The 15,907-nt window shown below is 41.9% G+C and overlaps 2 protein-coding genes across 4 annotated transcripts in view; both read left to right on the top strand.

The window, feature by feature from the left end:
* LOC111074466 (protein takeout) overlaps window positions 1-15,907 on the top strand; it is a 152,133-nt gene that overhangs the window by 81,048 nt on the left and 55,178 nt on the right. The window contains exon 1 of one of the 2 annotated variants that reach the window (XM_022367260.2): window positions 9,222-9,249. The exons of the other annotated variant lie outside the window; for it this stretch is intronic. The gene's annotated coding sequence lies outside the window, so the exon portion shown is untranslated. Of the gene's footprint in view, window positions 1-9,221; window positions 9,250-15,907 lie in introns of those variants that run through there. 2 annotated transcript variants of the gene reach the window in all.
* LOC111074471 lies at window positions 8,786-11,621 on the top strand. 2 transcript variants are annotated; one of them, XM_022367267.2, is made up of 4 exons: window positions 8,786-9,351; window positions 10,781-10,972; window positions 11,053-11,323; window positions 11,389-11,621. In XM_022367267.2, the coding sequence occupies exons 1-4, from the start codon at window positions 9,165-9,167 to the stop codon at window positions 11,552-11,554; spliced, it is 816 nt and encodes a 271-aa protein (XP_022222959.1). In that variant the 5' UTR covers window positions 8,786-9,164; the 3' UTR covers window positions 11,555-11,621. The 2 variants fall into 2 exon arrangements, with proteins under 2 accessions (XP_022222959.1, XP_022222957.1); XM_022367265.2 differs by having other exon boundaries at window positions 8,786-9,249.

Below are 15,907 nucleotides of genomic sequence, written 5' to 3' on the forward strand. Positions count from 1 at the left end.
TGCACAATTAAAAAATCCAATTTCCCATATCCTGTGAATGCATATACAAGTATTTTTCACCTACGATGCGTCTGCATTTTTCAGCAGCCGAAAAGGAAATTAAACTCGGTCCCAGTCAAATGGGGGACGGAAACCCTTCTATAAGAAAAGAAACTCTAAAAGAACACAAAAGTCTTTGCGGAAAATTAAAGACATCAAGCTGATGCTAAGGCGGATTCCGATGCCTGGCTCGTCCTGTGGACTAAGCCGTATTCGCATTTGCATGGCACAGTTGGCATCAAATTATGAAATAAGTAAGAGAACACTCCATGCATTAAAAACCTTTTAATTTGCTAAATCGCCTTGCCAGACATCGTTGCCGGAGTTGGGAGTTGGGGTCGGGGCTGCACTCGCAGTCGTTGTTGGATCCCGTCGTGGATAAGCGGGCGGAAACGGATGAAGCGGAGTCTGTGCACATTTTTGAGATTTTCAGACGCCTAAAAGAGCCGCCTAGCCTACACCCCGTCCTACGTCCTACGTCCGAGCCGAGCCCAGTCTCACATAGACACTTGGTTCTGTGATTTTTATTTCCTTTTTAGACCTGAGTAAAGTTGAATAAGCCAGGCAAACACTAGCAGGCAACGAGGCTGCTTGAGTGTAAGGTACTTTCATCTGCACATCTGCGCCTTATTCTGCCGTCTGGCATTGTATGAGCGCCAGCGATAATTTTCATTTTTGTGCTGGGAGCTGACTTCGTCTGGCTTAGCTCAAATTTTCTTTTTTTCATAATTCTGTCTTTGTTTGCCGATGTAAAAAATAGAAGTACTTACTTATATGTATTGGGTTTAATTTTTGTATCATACTGCGTACGTGGCTCATAGTTTACACTTCACACTTTAAGAGGCGCCTAAAAGCAACCAACATAAAAAATTCAACATACACATAAAACAGCGCACAGATGCGCGCTGCATGTAGGAAAGCAATTAAACTTGGCCTGAACTTCAAATAAAATACAAGAGGCGTTCCACCGTTGGGTGTTTCATTTGGACGATAGCCTGGCGTGTCCCGGGCAATCAAGTATTGTCATCGCATGACTCTGCGAAAGCCGAGGCGGCCCAAACCACTCACGAAGCCAAGATACAAGATGCGTAATCGAAATTAAGCAAAGTCTCGAACTCGGGCGAAAATCAGCATTTAATTTAATTGACAGCTCGCGGACAGTAGTCGTGTCTACATCCCTAAGGGACTGGCTGCGCGCCTCAATCCCGCAATCCCAATCGCCCACTCCAGCCCAGGAATTCTCATTAAAAGCGTATTATATAGATAGGTTAATGTTTGCAGCTATCAGCTATCCCGTGCAGCTTTCTCGTTCTGCTCTTCTTTCCCTGCAGGTTTTTGTCAATTCATTACAAATTATTTGCAATGCAGACACAAAAAACAAGGAAATGTAGATCCAAAAATAAATTGTAAATTCATTTGCCGCGTGAAAATCGAAACTTTTTCTTCGGCTGAAGAGGACTTTATTTAAATTCGATATAAATGTAAAAGCACCGAGTCAGTCAGGCAAAGCATTGAGAGCATTCTCCCAGACCCTGATGCAGAAAAAGTTTGGTTCACCAAATTTTTCAGTGCTTTGTATCCTCTGTTGTGCCTAGACGGCCGGGGATACGACACCGCCCAGTGGTTTGCCAGCCCCGTAACTTTGTTTCGGAGCTGGGTGTTCTCTGCACTCAATTTAAATTGTGTCCATGGAGATTTGAAGCAACATTTTGATGACTTTGCGATTCAGTCTGGATTTACCTCTCTCTTTATTTCTCGAGTGCTCGTCCTCCCTATGAACTGGCAAAAATACTTGCTTATATACTTACAATCGATAGAAATCAATTTATTATGACGGAGAATTATTTAAAAGTTTAAGAGTCAAGAGCACGGACAGGCATTGTAAATACATCTATGCACATATGACTGTACATACATATTACGCGTATCACTGGAATGATACTTTTAAAGTATTTTATTCTTTTCGATTTGGATTGCTTGGTTTTATTTTCTTTAAATTAGCTGCTTTTACTTAGCATATTAGCTCATTTATGTTCCCATCCAAACAAATAACAAAATCAGTACCATGCCATGTACTGGGTACACTGTAAAAATGTACATACAAACATACATACATATGTAAGCCCATGCATATGTATAAAGACAAGGCTCGACGAAATTAAGCTAGTTTAATGACAAAAAAACCGAACAAACACAATTCACTTATCCAAAAACAAAAAGATGAAAATGGAAAAGAAATGAAAAGGAAAAGAAGGGAAGGCGACACGCGACCACAGGCGACGATAAAAAAAAGCGCAAGGCACTTGGAAAATAAATAGGTACACAAACAAAAAAGTCTGGACGAATCCGAAGTTTATAATACCCTTTCTTCATCAAATTCCCACTTCCACCTACAAGAGAGGGTAAGAGAGTATACAAACTGGGATGAATATGAACACCCAAAGAGTATTGTAGTAGACATGTGCATTAAATGCTTAACATGATTTTTCACTCATTAACATTGAAGTGAAAAGGGAAACCGCAGAACAGAACCCAGCGCAGGGTTGGCTTGTGTTTTTGGCATAATTTATGCACATTTTTGAGTTCTGGCAGGAGTGTGAGTACATGGTAGGAGTGTGGCCAAGTGTTAATTTTGAGAAATGTGCAAAAAAAAACATGGCAGTTGAGGCAACGAAGCGTGCGGTTCGTTGACTGCTGTGAAGCGTTTTGCTCGCGTTTTAACGCGTCCCAACGAATCTGCGACTACAGAGGATGCTGCTTCCCATGGTCCACTAACCGACAATGGCGAAACCAGCCAGAAACGCAATTGAGTCACAAAGCCAAAGTGCAGACCGAAGGAATGTGACTTGACTACCGATTTCAAAACCCATCTGAGCCCATAATTCATATGCGCCACAAAGTCTACAGCAATCAAAACGCAAAACAGCAGAACAGAAATGTTGCGGATGAGCGCGAAAGACTGTATACCCTCTCTGTACCGCGAAATAAAAGCAACTACGAAATATGTTGCTAAAATCTCTTTCTATGCAATTGTTCTGCCAAAGTTATAGCACTGCCAGCTAGTGGAAACTGAATTTTAATGACTTGTCTCTGGAATGAGGTGGACGGAAAGGGGCTTCTAGTCACTGAGGTGGTCATTGATGAAATACGCTGCTCTAGCTCCCACCTCCGAGGTGAACCCAAGGTGCGCTCCTCTCACAAGTCAGTCAGCTTCAGTTTCAGTTGCTATCCAAGTCCCAAACGACATAATTGCACCCTGTCTGCGGTAGCTAATGCAAACAAACATGGGGTTATGAGACTGAAAAGGCTAAAGAAAATTCACGATGAAGCTCGCTCTCCGCCTGACCCGTAACAAGTAGCTGGCGAAATGGTAAAGAATTGGGTCTCTACGTGTTGCCACAGCAACGCATCGAGGGGCAGGCGATCGATGCCCGATCGATTGCAGAGATCGTGCCGATAGCATTTCATTTGATCCACCACAAATTTAGTTGAACTTAAGGTTGAATTTACCCAGCCCAGACAATATACTGGCAGAGAGAAACAATGAGCGGCCCAGCGCCCCAGATACAGATGCATTGAAACTAGTGCACTCCAATCATGTGCATTGCGCATTGCGCATTGCGTTTGTCGAATCGATTGGCAACGCTTCGAATCCTACTATGTTATACTGATGAGCTCTCCGACTCCGTTTGCTTTTCAGTTGCACGAAATTATAATTTCACCTACAACAATTTGGCTCCTGTTTTTTTGTATTTGGCATCATCATCATGGCATCATCGTAGCAGCCCAGTGCAAATTTTTCATGGGAATTACATACGTGATAGATTGTTGTATCTTATTGTTTACCCATCCGTCTAAGCCCTTCACCAGTGGCACAGTTGATTGGTTTTCTTGATTCTCCCGTGATTACCATGTCTCAGTCTTCATCGTCATCATATGGGACGTGACTGCACTACGATTGGCAAGAAATTATGAGCAAGAATGTATTGTATGTATCTTAAAAGTATGCATGGAAATGAGATGAGTATAACGAAGTTTATGGTTGCATTGAATGTACATAGAAACACTTAATTCCGTTGAATATCTAACAGCACCTAAGGCAGGAGGCAGGGGTCAGCGAGTTGCACCTACAAACTATTCAGAATGTTCCAAGGGAACATAAAGCATCGGACTCGAATAACTATTAAGTGGGAAATATGGAAAATTAATAGCTTGCCATTAAGCAGTCTATGATCATAAAGTCAACAAGCTTCGAATGATCAGGCGCCCCCAGTGTGGACATGACCCCGACTAGCCTAGCCACTCAACAGGTGGTACGTTGTCGAAGTATCTCCCCGTTCCTACTCAGTGCCAGACTGCGAAGGAAATCCTACGAGCCATTTCTTCAACCCACATGTAAGCACATTTGGCAAATCACAGAACATGTAAGCTGCTGAAACTTGACTAATTTCATCCTCTGGTGCCTCAGAAGTCTCAACAGCGTCTGGCTAGAAGATAGCAAAGAGATGTCTGGAAAATGGTACTGCAATTTCTCGTCGCCCGTCAGTGTCGCAAATGGGTCAAGGGATAGACAAGAAGGGAGTCTTCTTTTTGCTGGCAATAGAGTCGTGATCAATAGCCACGAGGGGGCACATGAGCCATCACAGGTAAACAGAATCCAACCCCCGATTTGATTGCAAGCTGCCGACGACTGACCACCTACAAATATTTCTTTTCGGGCCTCCACTCCCGGCTTTTAGTTGTTCAATTAAAGTTTATGCCAATAAATTGTGAGCAGTAAGTCGTTAAATCTAAATTAAGCACCAGTATCTGTATCTGGCGCTCAGAAGATAGTCGATGGGTCAGATCGAACCGCAATTTCCCTCTTCTGTATCATGTGTCGTAACCAAGTTGCAAGGCGCCGACAAAGCTCTGTTTACTATGAAGATGGGTGCGTGACACGGCATATAAGTATCTTGCTTCAGAACAGAGAACAAAATGTCTTTATTATGTTCTTGGTCAACCATGTTGAGACCTAAAAATGATGCACTCAGTTGAAAGTTGCGAGCACGTCGACGCCAATTCACTTCGTCCAACAGATAGTATTACTATTTCACGAGGTAACACGCGCCCATCGGTAGCTTGAATACCCGGCCAATGGCTCAATACAAAATCGCAGATTTAGATCTGCAGTTCCAGTTTTCTTATTTCCATAAACGACACCACAGAGCCGAGGTATTGGCAAATGCTCGTTTTACTGGTGCCTAAGATTGTGTCTTCAAAGCGTAAGCAATTTTTATGCTCATGTTGCTCTTAATCACCGCAAGCCGCAGGTGGCAAAAGGCATCGTGGGTAACCCCAACCAATCGTCCACCTCTGTGGAAAGCAGACGCCCGCCCGAGCGCATCTCCCCAGAGCAGGGCTCGACTCCGCTGATTGAATTGCACTAATTGCATATTAAAGCTTAGCATTTTGAGGAAACAAATTGCATGAGTAGCAAATTGAATTGCAGAATCTGTGCAACCCGCACACCATCCTCACCTTCCCTCACCTCCCCCTCCTCAACTCGCCTCTCCACCTTCTAGAAGTAACTAATGAACGCAACCGCTCTTCCGTTTCCAGCTTGTTTGGCTTTTATTTCGCTTAATTAATTGGCAGCACCAAAAGTCTAGAGTCTACACAAAACGAAGCGAGAAACCTGTCAACAACCAGAGGGCAACGAGGAACCCAGCCCTTAGACCTGCATCTCTAGACGGCAAAAAAAAGCTGAAAGTCAAGTGTCCTTGGAGAATATGTGGCTTGCATTTTGCAATTCTTTCATTTTTTCGGCAGTTATCAACCAAAAAACGAAGAAACTAATTTTTGTTCTTGAACCTTGTTTTCAAATCCTCATTTTTCGGGCTCTCTTGTGCAATGAATGCAGTGGAGTGGCTAAAGGAAATGCGAAATGAGAAAAGGGCCTCTTACATGTTGCTCATGCAGAAAGGGTTAATTACAACCAACAAATTATTGCTGGCGGGGGAACTTTAAAGGCAATTGGATCGGGCTACTCTACTCGGGGGCTATACACGTAATCTATGGCCAAAAAAGCTTTTAAGGTACCCTACTTCAACCACCGAGTATATAGTATAGTATTAGAAGAAGCTCAATTAGAAGAAACTATTTCCGGAAACGGAGGAGCTCTTTGGGGATATGTATTTTACTTGAGAGTTGACTGAGTACTGACTGAGTACGGATATCAAAGCGAAATCGCGGCAACAGAAGAAACTCACAACGTTCCATCTCGTTTTAATAAAATTTTTGCTTAATTAACACAACAAAGCAAAGCCAGAAATGTGGGAATTTAAAAACAAGCAAAACAAATTTTCCCTATGGGAGGCATCTTTTATTACTACCTGATGGCTGAAAAATGGATAGAAGGAGTAAGGTGTGCGGAAAATATCATGGAAAAGCACTCACAATGCCTGCCTAGTATTGACCGAACACTCGTCCCCCGTCCCTCATCCTATCCACAAAATTCTGAGCTAACGACAGACAAAAAAATATATGTTTTCTTTTCATTTTGATATTTTGTTTTTTTGGCGAGCGCAAAAACAAATGAACAACAAAATTGTATACAAATTTTGTATAGCGTACTCAAAGCATACTTAAAGGCACATCAAAATACGACTGCCTCACAGGGAAAAAATGTTCAGAAGGATATAAGCAAGAGAGAACAGAGAGCATAAATAAAAAGTAAAAGCAAACGAGCGAAAGCTGAAGAGCGAGATTTTTTTCCCGATTTTTATATTTAATTCACTACATTGAACAGAATGAATATTTTGAAATAGAGTTTCCTGGGTAAATCAATTCAGTAAAGATAGAAATTGTTTGGGAATGTAGTTGAAAACTATCAGTCTGCAACGGACTGACTGCCAGTCTGGCGCCACGAGTACGATTAAAGCCTCACAAATCATATTCCACTTCAGTAACTGCATATCTGAATGATGCATGCAGTCGGTTGCATGTTCCATGTTCGAGTCTAACCTAGACAGCCTATACAACCTAGACAGCAATAGGCCAAACAACGATTTACCAATTTTCACATGCGAATTATCCGCCTGCTACGCCCCAACGAATACTCTTGTTCACCATATCCACAGCGCCCACAGTAAGCAGATCCGAACTTTGAGTGATTGATAGCATGTTATGAGTTAACATGCTATTATTAGACCACAAGATGCTACCAAGCAACAAAAAAAACGAGCATGGTCTAACCAAATGTTTACTCACGACTTTTCGCAGAGTAGAGTAGTGCTCCCTGGGCCTTTTTTGACATATTTGCCAAAAGTGGAAAATTGTGCAAGAGAAATTGATTTCACATGATTTACGTGCAGATTTTCCAAACTGAGAAAAAATTTTGAATGTCATGCTGTGGCTGCTGTTCGGGGTGGCCGCTTTTTCAGCTTCACAAATCAATTTTCGATTGCACCACAAAAGATAATCATATGGTCGTGGCTTGGGCTCGTTACCTGGTCTTACGGTTTTGGATGGCGCTAGTCAGTCACGCAATGGATGATTGTAGAATGCAAAAATGCCACCCCAATCGAAAGTTAACCCAGAGTACACATAGAGAAATGAAAAAAGGGACCCACAGCAAACTTTAATTTAATGGACATCCGAATACTCCATCCAAATCCAAATCTCGTACACATGTACATTTATACTCGTAGAGTTTTGTGTATTGTCTTGCCGTCAGATATATGGAGTAGAAAACACTGCGTTCTATTTAAATTCCACTCAATCATTCGGCAAACAGGTTATAACAAAAATCTTCAGAAAAGCATGAGACAATCCTATTCAATCCTAGACATGTGCCTTTGAGGGCGAAAACCTGATCATGTATCGAGTGCGATGCAAATATCTTTGGGCAATGAAAGTGTGCTATTTCCGACATGCCGTTTCTTATTACAATAAAAACTTTTGGCCTGGCCAACCAATTATTTACATACGGCACTAAAGTGGAATCAAGACTCAGAAGGCCCCATCTTAACACAATGGTAACGGGCCCCTAAGGCCGAATACAATCGTGGAGATAGTAAACAAACACTTAATAAGATTCGATAGACACTCCAACAGATTCCGAAAAGTGCAACAGCCTCGAAAGACCCGTCGAGATCGAGACGCCGTTTAAGGTGACAACTTAATTAAAATGTTGTACATTTTTCAAGCCAAAAACTGCCTACTCGACCCCACAGTAAAAAGTGAGAGTCGAGTCTCTCGCGAAGATGCTCTCAGAGAAATTATAACAGAGTTTAAAATAGCGACGAAGGCAGCAGGAGACTTAACTACGAGTATGCATAAAAATACTGGTTTTTGCTCTTGCTTAAAAGTTAAATATGATAAGAGAGAATTCGATGAACGAAGTGTTGATACCCTGAAGGGCGGACGGATATATCGTTGGACTAAATCTTCTATGTATCACATTATTAAAACTATTAAGATGGATTGGAGTCAATCCATCGGATCTGCAGCACTATTTGTGTTTGATTAAAACGTAACTAAATTGAACAAACTCCCTTTGTAGGGTATAAGCCAGATACTGTCTTCATCGCTATCGTCTGGGGCCCGTCTCTGCTTTAAAGAGTGTGAGTGTGTATTGGATCTGTCGATGGTCAATCGTACGACCGTACGACCGTGCGACCGCTTGCCGTCTGCTGGTCCGCTCTGAACTTAGCATGCGCATGCGCTACCGCTTTCTTGGCCAGTTGTATTTTGGCCATTAGCACGTACGGAGCTGCGCCCGCGCCTTGAGTCCAAATCAGAGTCCGAGCCAAGTGTGAAAAACATATAAATGCGAGTATACGCAAGTCGACGCAGTATAGAAAATAAAAGTTAATTGAAGTTGGGTGTTTAACAGACTTTCGTCGGTTTTTGCACGAGAGCGAAAGTTGCGTGCCCAAGTGGAGTTTAATACATTTTTGTTTATTATCGAAACGAACCAAAAATTCACACCCAAGAAGCCCAGAGAAAAAGCGTAAAAATTCGAAAGACACACCGAAATACAAAAGCGTGTGAAACCATCGACTGCAAAGCAGGTCACCAGCAACCTTCATTCCGATTCAGATTGATTTCAATTTCGTTTCCTGATATTGGTCTTCCTCAAGATGCCAGCTGCCAGCTCACATCCCCGCTTGTTTTTCTACTTGCTGTGCGCCGCCTCGCTTTTTGCCGTTTCTAAATCGGATACCGGTAGTACAAAGAACTCCTATTTTACGTCCTATTTCTACTATTTGGCTATTAACTTTATTAATCCATTTGCAATGCCGATATTTTATCGCTTTGTAAATGTTTGCCTAACATAAAGTACCGTAAGTGTCTGGAGTATGTGTATACCATAGTTTCCCTGGTTGACGAATTTTCATTAAGAGATAAAGAGATTATATGTAAATATAGCTGTTTATGTATATACTATATGTAAATATCTTAAGCTTGTAAATACCTAAAGCTTTAAGTTTCAGGAATTTGGAGAACATAACGAGCATCACTATGTAGTGAAGTAATCGTGGTTCGATCTAAACACTCGTAATATTTGTGATATTTAATATGAGGCACTGTGTTATTTAAACCGTACAATAAACATGTCATTTTTGTTGTTATATATGGGATGGTGTTTTTAGTGGACAAAGGCATAAATTAATCATTTTCTTTTCCAGCAGCAGTGGTTTTTTTAGTGGTCAAAAAATTAGGTTTTCGGTATTTAAACTGAAGCACGTATATACATAGTATTACATACATTTACGAACAATTTGAATGTCAACCACCAACCCGTAAACTTTTAAGACTGCAAAGCCAATTAAATATTTTACAATTGCTGCACACGCAAGTTACAAGCAGAAACGTGCCGTCAATTCAATGCCAGCCTTGGATTCGCATAATACAAATTCACATCCTATCACTAAAGAATTCCCCAGACAGGGGGAGTGTTTCTTCTGATTGTCTTATCGCATAATTAAATTTATTCTCTGCCTTTAAGGCAGAGCTAATTTGAAACTGATTTGCACCAAGCCAAGAAACATACGTACATTTGTACACAAACTCGCTTACATTCATATGTATTTTTTTCAGTCATTTTGGCAACTCATCCTAAAGAGAGCAGCCACTGAGACTCTCATCGCTGTTGTCTCTCTGCTGTCCATGATCTTGACCACTTCGCTCTCGCACTTACTACCCAGCTCGTTTGAGCGGCGGCTGGTTGTTTCGTTGGTTTCATTGACATCAAAAACCTTTTCATTTCTTTTTGCTCAGACGACTGGTTTTGTTGGCTCTGTGGCGTTGGCTGCAGTCAAGGTTAATAGTTTAAACTGTTATGCGCTGACTGCGGCTGCTCTTGTGTTGTGCTGCTGCCTTCGTCAGCCTGCTGTCTTGACGCGGAACTGTTGGACATGCGGAAGTTGGTCGAAGATGATTAGGCAAATTTGGTTGGTTGTTTCCTCCCGTCTGTTTACGTTTTGTGTTACTTTTTGTTAGCTTCGTATTGTTAAGCTACTTGAGCTACTAATCTCAATATAAAACGGATGTTAGTTGGTGCAATTAAATATAGTTACTTTAAGAAACGCAGAATTTCTGATCCTGTTTGTATTTACTAATATGCCGATGGTTGGGAAAATAAGGTAGATTAAATCTTAAACTGTCTAGAAGTCTCAATGTAGCCAGCCAAGTAGCCGCCGTATCGAAACCCGTACACCGTGTTACACTTCTCTCATACTACGCCCCACCTTAGTGCCACTTCAGGCTCCTGCCGACGACCTAGCATACGATGCTGCTCTACAATTGGGCTTGCTCAACCATCGTCTTAACCTGCTCGCCCATGAGGAGGAGTCGAGACAACTTAGTTTGCCCAATATAACACTAAACAATCTCGTGAATCGCATACCCTGTAGCTGTGACACTGGGCTATGCAAATGCTGTGCGGGTAAGTCGACAGATTTACGGAAACTATGAAACTATCCAGTGCCCCGTATAGTGTAAAGTGTAATACCAAATCGTCTTAAGGTTTCCTCTCGGTGATCGGCATGAACAGCTGCACAGAAGTGGCCTACCGTCCGGATGAGTTTTCTTTCGAGTTGCGCATGCGCGTTAACAACAACATTTGGTTCCGTCAGAAAGTTTCTGGACAGAATCCGCCGCCGATGTGCTTCAGACCGCCACGATTCAACTTTGCCAGGGCTTGCATTCAGTTCCATGACATTTGGTTTGTGGGTCGTAACATGCACGTCTGCATGTACATGTCCGGGGAGTTTCAGGGCTTTGAATTGTTCGAGAGGTGAGAAGGAATAATAAGAGAATCAATACAGTCTACTGCATCCAATATCCTCTGTGCACTTTCAGGAACTTTGATTGTCTTTTGTTTGGCGATCACGGCGTCAAGATCGTCCCACCAGAGCAGAGCTATCCGACGAGACCAAATGGGGTGGACATCGACGATGGCGATGACGATATTGAGGACTATGATGAGAATGTTGTTCGCAGTTTAGCAGAAAAGATGATTGGCTAACTGGCACGACTGGACTAATTTATTTATTTATGTACTATATTTATAAATTCCACACTAGCAGCTAATAAAATAGGTCTGAAAAAGATTTAAAGCTGTACCCCCCTGTCTGCACCTGTGTGACGGAGACCCATGGTGTTGCTTATCCACCTCCTCAAATCCAAGTGCGAAAACTGAAAAAGGATGTGTGATGCACTCCTCCATATGCACCCCTCTCTATGCATTCTGTTGCGGCAGGCTGAAAAGCATTCAAGTGCACAATGAAAAAGTCAAAACAAAACAAAGAGAAAACAAATTGTAAAGGATAATGCAAGCAGAGGTTTTACTGCAGCTAAGAGACAGAGAGAGACTGGGGTTGCGGCTGCACCGCATGTGCAACACGACGAGAAGCGAACTTGGTGTGGGATTATGGCCAGGGACACGGACAAGGGCAGACCTTTTACGTTGCATTGAAATGCATATGCACCAGCACGTTGACTGTTGCACTTCGTTTGACTCGCAGTTGACTGTAATAAAGGACTATTTAGGCAGCAAGGATGTAAGGTTGCAAGGATGCAGTCCGCAGAGGCGCTACTGCACACAGCAAGAGGAGTGGAGAATTATTTCGCACTTAAATGCTTTGAATGCGAGTCAGCCTTTAGTCAAGTGGTGTGGAATAAAAGCGAACAGCAGGCAAGGGAAAGGGCCGTGCAAGTGAGAAGAGATGCAAGTACAAGTGGGATATGCATTACATGTGGCAATCACTGCTGCCATAGGAGGCCTGCCTTTGATTAGGCAAATGATGATAATGAATAATGAATGAGGATTAAGATAAGAGATTAATTGTAGGACAAGTAAATGTGAAGTGGCTGTGAAGGTGTGAACATCACATGACAATTGAAGTGGCTTAATTAGCTTGATAATTATAATTAGCTTCACCCTGTCACTTGGCTGTTAAGCCTTCAAATGACCAGCCCATTCAGCCATTTCAAAATCCATTTAAATGACAATCAAACATGAGTGACCCCTCGGACATAAAGAGGTGTGAACAAAGCTGACCATAAAGCCCAACAAGAACAAAGGGAACATATCTTATTTAAAATTCAAATTCACGAAATGCATTTAGCGTCAGTAATTGATTTGTTTACACAGCACACACGCAACACTGCAGACACGACAACCGACTGACCAACCGACTGACCATCCCTGAGCAGCCCCTCGGCAGCCCAAAAGCAAGCACAAACAGGCCAATATACACACAGGGGAGATACGGAACAATAAAAGGGAGGGCCCGACATGGGCTCGATTGACCAGGGGACGACCCTCCTTGTTGCCCGTAACCCGGCGCAACAGATATGGATACAAATCACTTAAGGCTTTGGTCAGTTGATGCGATTTGTAATGATATCCACCCATGTTTTCCCCCATCTTCGTCCATTCCCCGAGGTCAATTAAGTTATTTCCGGTTTTATGTGGTCAACGAGCAAAAAAAATTGAAATATCATGGACAAGTGGTTAAATCCGTGGCAAAATAAACCCCAGGGAATACGAGTATGCCACCATACAATAGAGAAAAGCAGATTGAATTTTACTTCCCCGCAACGTCTTCCATACAGATTGTACAATGTGAATAGATAGAAAAAGATAATTGAATAGGACATGCTTAGAGGCTTTTTTTGTCGCCAGGAGAAAGACTTTACCTCTGGCAAAGCAAAGGCGTGTGAGCATAAGGGATAATTTTTGAGATCATATCCCTATGATGTATAGAAAAGTCCTATTACTTTAAGTTTTGTGCCGCGACTGTCTTCCGCTCTGTCTGTCGAAAAAAAAAAGAGAAAGTAAATTCAAAAACTACCCCCAAAAGTAATTAAAACCCTCGGTTTTAGCTGGAAGATGGTGGAAGACTGCCGCCTCCATTCAGCATCCAGCAGCGAATGTTAATCAAAGCAGAATATAGAAAAATACAAGGAGACAGCATGAGCAGAGACAGAGACGCTGTCCTTGGGGTTTAATTTCTTTTAAATTTTAACTTAGGGAAAATGTGGGGCGGGAATTTACGGAGCGGATTCACGCTTCAGGCGGATGATGAGAAAACGGAAAATATGAGTGTACCATACCAAAAGAGACAAATACGAGTAATTCCTTAACGAGAGAAGTTTTACAGGCCAGAAGCTGTTGGGCTTTCTCCAGGACCTATGGAGAGATGGAACTTGCACATAGCTCAATTTTTTTACCGAAAATGGTACCTGTGAAGAAAATGCTGCCATAAATGGAAAATAGAAAGAATACTACGAAAACAAATACCACACAAGTCGAGGTACATACACAGATATTGTATGTACAGGTCTATGTACGCAACTTTCATGCGTAATTTCGAGAAAATTTCCCCTCTTTTGTACATAGGAAAGTATATAGATGGGCAGTCAAAGGGATTCTTCGTTTTGGGGTGGTAATGCTTTCAAAGGGTTAAAATCTGTGCCTACTCGAAAAGCGAAAACATGCGTGAGTGAGTGTGTGTGTGTGTGTTTTGTGATAACAGCGTTGCCAGATTGCCGAGAGAGTTATCTTTGGGAGCCAAAGCAGAGGACGAAACAACAATGGAAAGACTTAACAAAGTCATTTACATAACTAACGAAGTGGGTGAACAAAGCAATGAGTGGAAGAGGGTGACAATACCTAGAAACCAGGGGGTAAAGAAGTGTGTAGCGGCATTGCGAAAGGATGTAGACGTGAATGGCGCGTGTTGGCGGTTTATGTGGCCAGAAATTAAAATGGACACCAACGGGCATCTTACATTTAATGTGTCAATTTTTACCCTTTGTCGTTTCTTATCATCGAAAGGAGAACTCCGTCATTACGCATTCATGGTGGCGTCCGTAAGCCTTTCATCTTGGAGTCTCAAACCGTAAAATGGTGGATCCGTAGGAAGGGGAGAGGGCTCATTATAAATTCGCTAGTCAACTGCTGCATTTCAGGAATTCCTTCGGTCTTATAAATCGAACCTCCTGACGTTTTACCAAAGACAATATAACAATAAGATTCGTAACACCATACGAAATGTTGTTTAAAAGCCAGAAAGAGAGCGCTCTAGGCCCTAGTCTAGGGCCAGCCGCTCTCTTGTATGCATGCAGCGGCATCCGACGACTACATCAACTATTTCTAACATGACTTCACATACTAGTAATTGTCATTAGGGTATTCAGCGTGCGTCGTGTCAATAAGAAAATTTTCGTGAAGCCCGAATGCGTCTCGAAAGTCGTTTGCTGTGCTCAAGTCACGCACACATATGCATTCACACATGCAAGCGCATTCTATTTTTAGATTTTTACGCTCTAAAATTTGTGCGAGCGAGATGGCGAGAATTCGTCGCTTGCCGAAAAATTGCTATATATATGTATATGGCAATTGAAACATATGATCGTTACGCATCTTGTCTTTAGTTTTACCCTCTGTGACGTCTTTCAATTACGTTTTAGCACTACCCTAAATCAAAGAACTTGCTCCATTATAAACTCGTTATCATTTACAGTTTGCATTAAGTAATTATTGTATTTTAATATCCATACATAAATCCATTTTATATAAAAAAACCTAACCACACTGGTGCACTGGCACTGCTAAAGAGTTTCGCGACCAAATCGCGAAAATCATGAGTAGCCAATCCCAACCTGAAATTGTTTTTGGGGCAAACCTAAAGATAAACCACCGCCTATGCCACCGCCTATACCGGGAGTGTTTAAGGTATAGGAATTGGATACCGCTTTAGAGCTTGAGGCGGATGCAGCTCCAGCTCCTCCTCCCAGCAAAGCCTGCCAAAATGCCAGAGAGGCAAAGGCACTGCCAGTCAACAAAGCCAATGTTAGGACCAGCACCTGGGAATACAATAATATTAATAGGTGGCTAAATTTCAATGAAATATATATTTAGGGATGTGTTCTTACCAACGGACGCATCATTTTAGAAACTTAACTCGAGAGTCTTCTTGGTAGACAGTTCCCGAACTGATGACCCGAGGAAGCTCAGCTAGCGTTTATATAGAAACGAATTCTTATCATTCAGATTTAAATGCATATTGAAAATATGATAATTTAAGTAGTTAACCTTTTGCAGAGTTCTAAATTCTAGATAAGTTGATTCGCTACGATATTAATAGTCGTATTACCATTTCACACAGAAAAATATCGCATAGAAGTTATGAAACCATTGAAATGCAAACGTTCCAGGGTTTAGTACTCGTACCTGTGCTTGAAATGGGTAATATTTTTTTGTTCATGAACCCTAGCACTAAATTTCGATCAAATTTGAATCAGACTTTTGAAATCCTATGACTAGGCAAATTTGAATCAGACTTTTGAAATCCTATGACTAGGCAGTCAG

This window comes from Drosophila obscura, unplaced genomic scaffold, assembly GCF_018151105.1.
Source record: "Drosophila obscura isolate BZ-5 IFL unplaced genomic scaffold, ASM1815110v1 contig_151, whole genome shotgun sequence".
NCBI lineage: Eukaryota > Metazoa > Arthropoda > Insecta > Diptera > Drosophilidae > Drosophila > Drosophila obscura.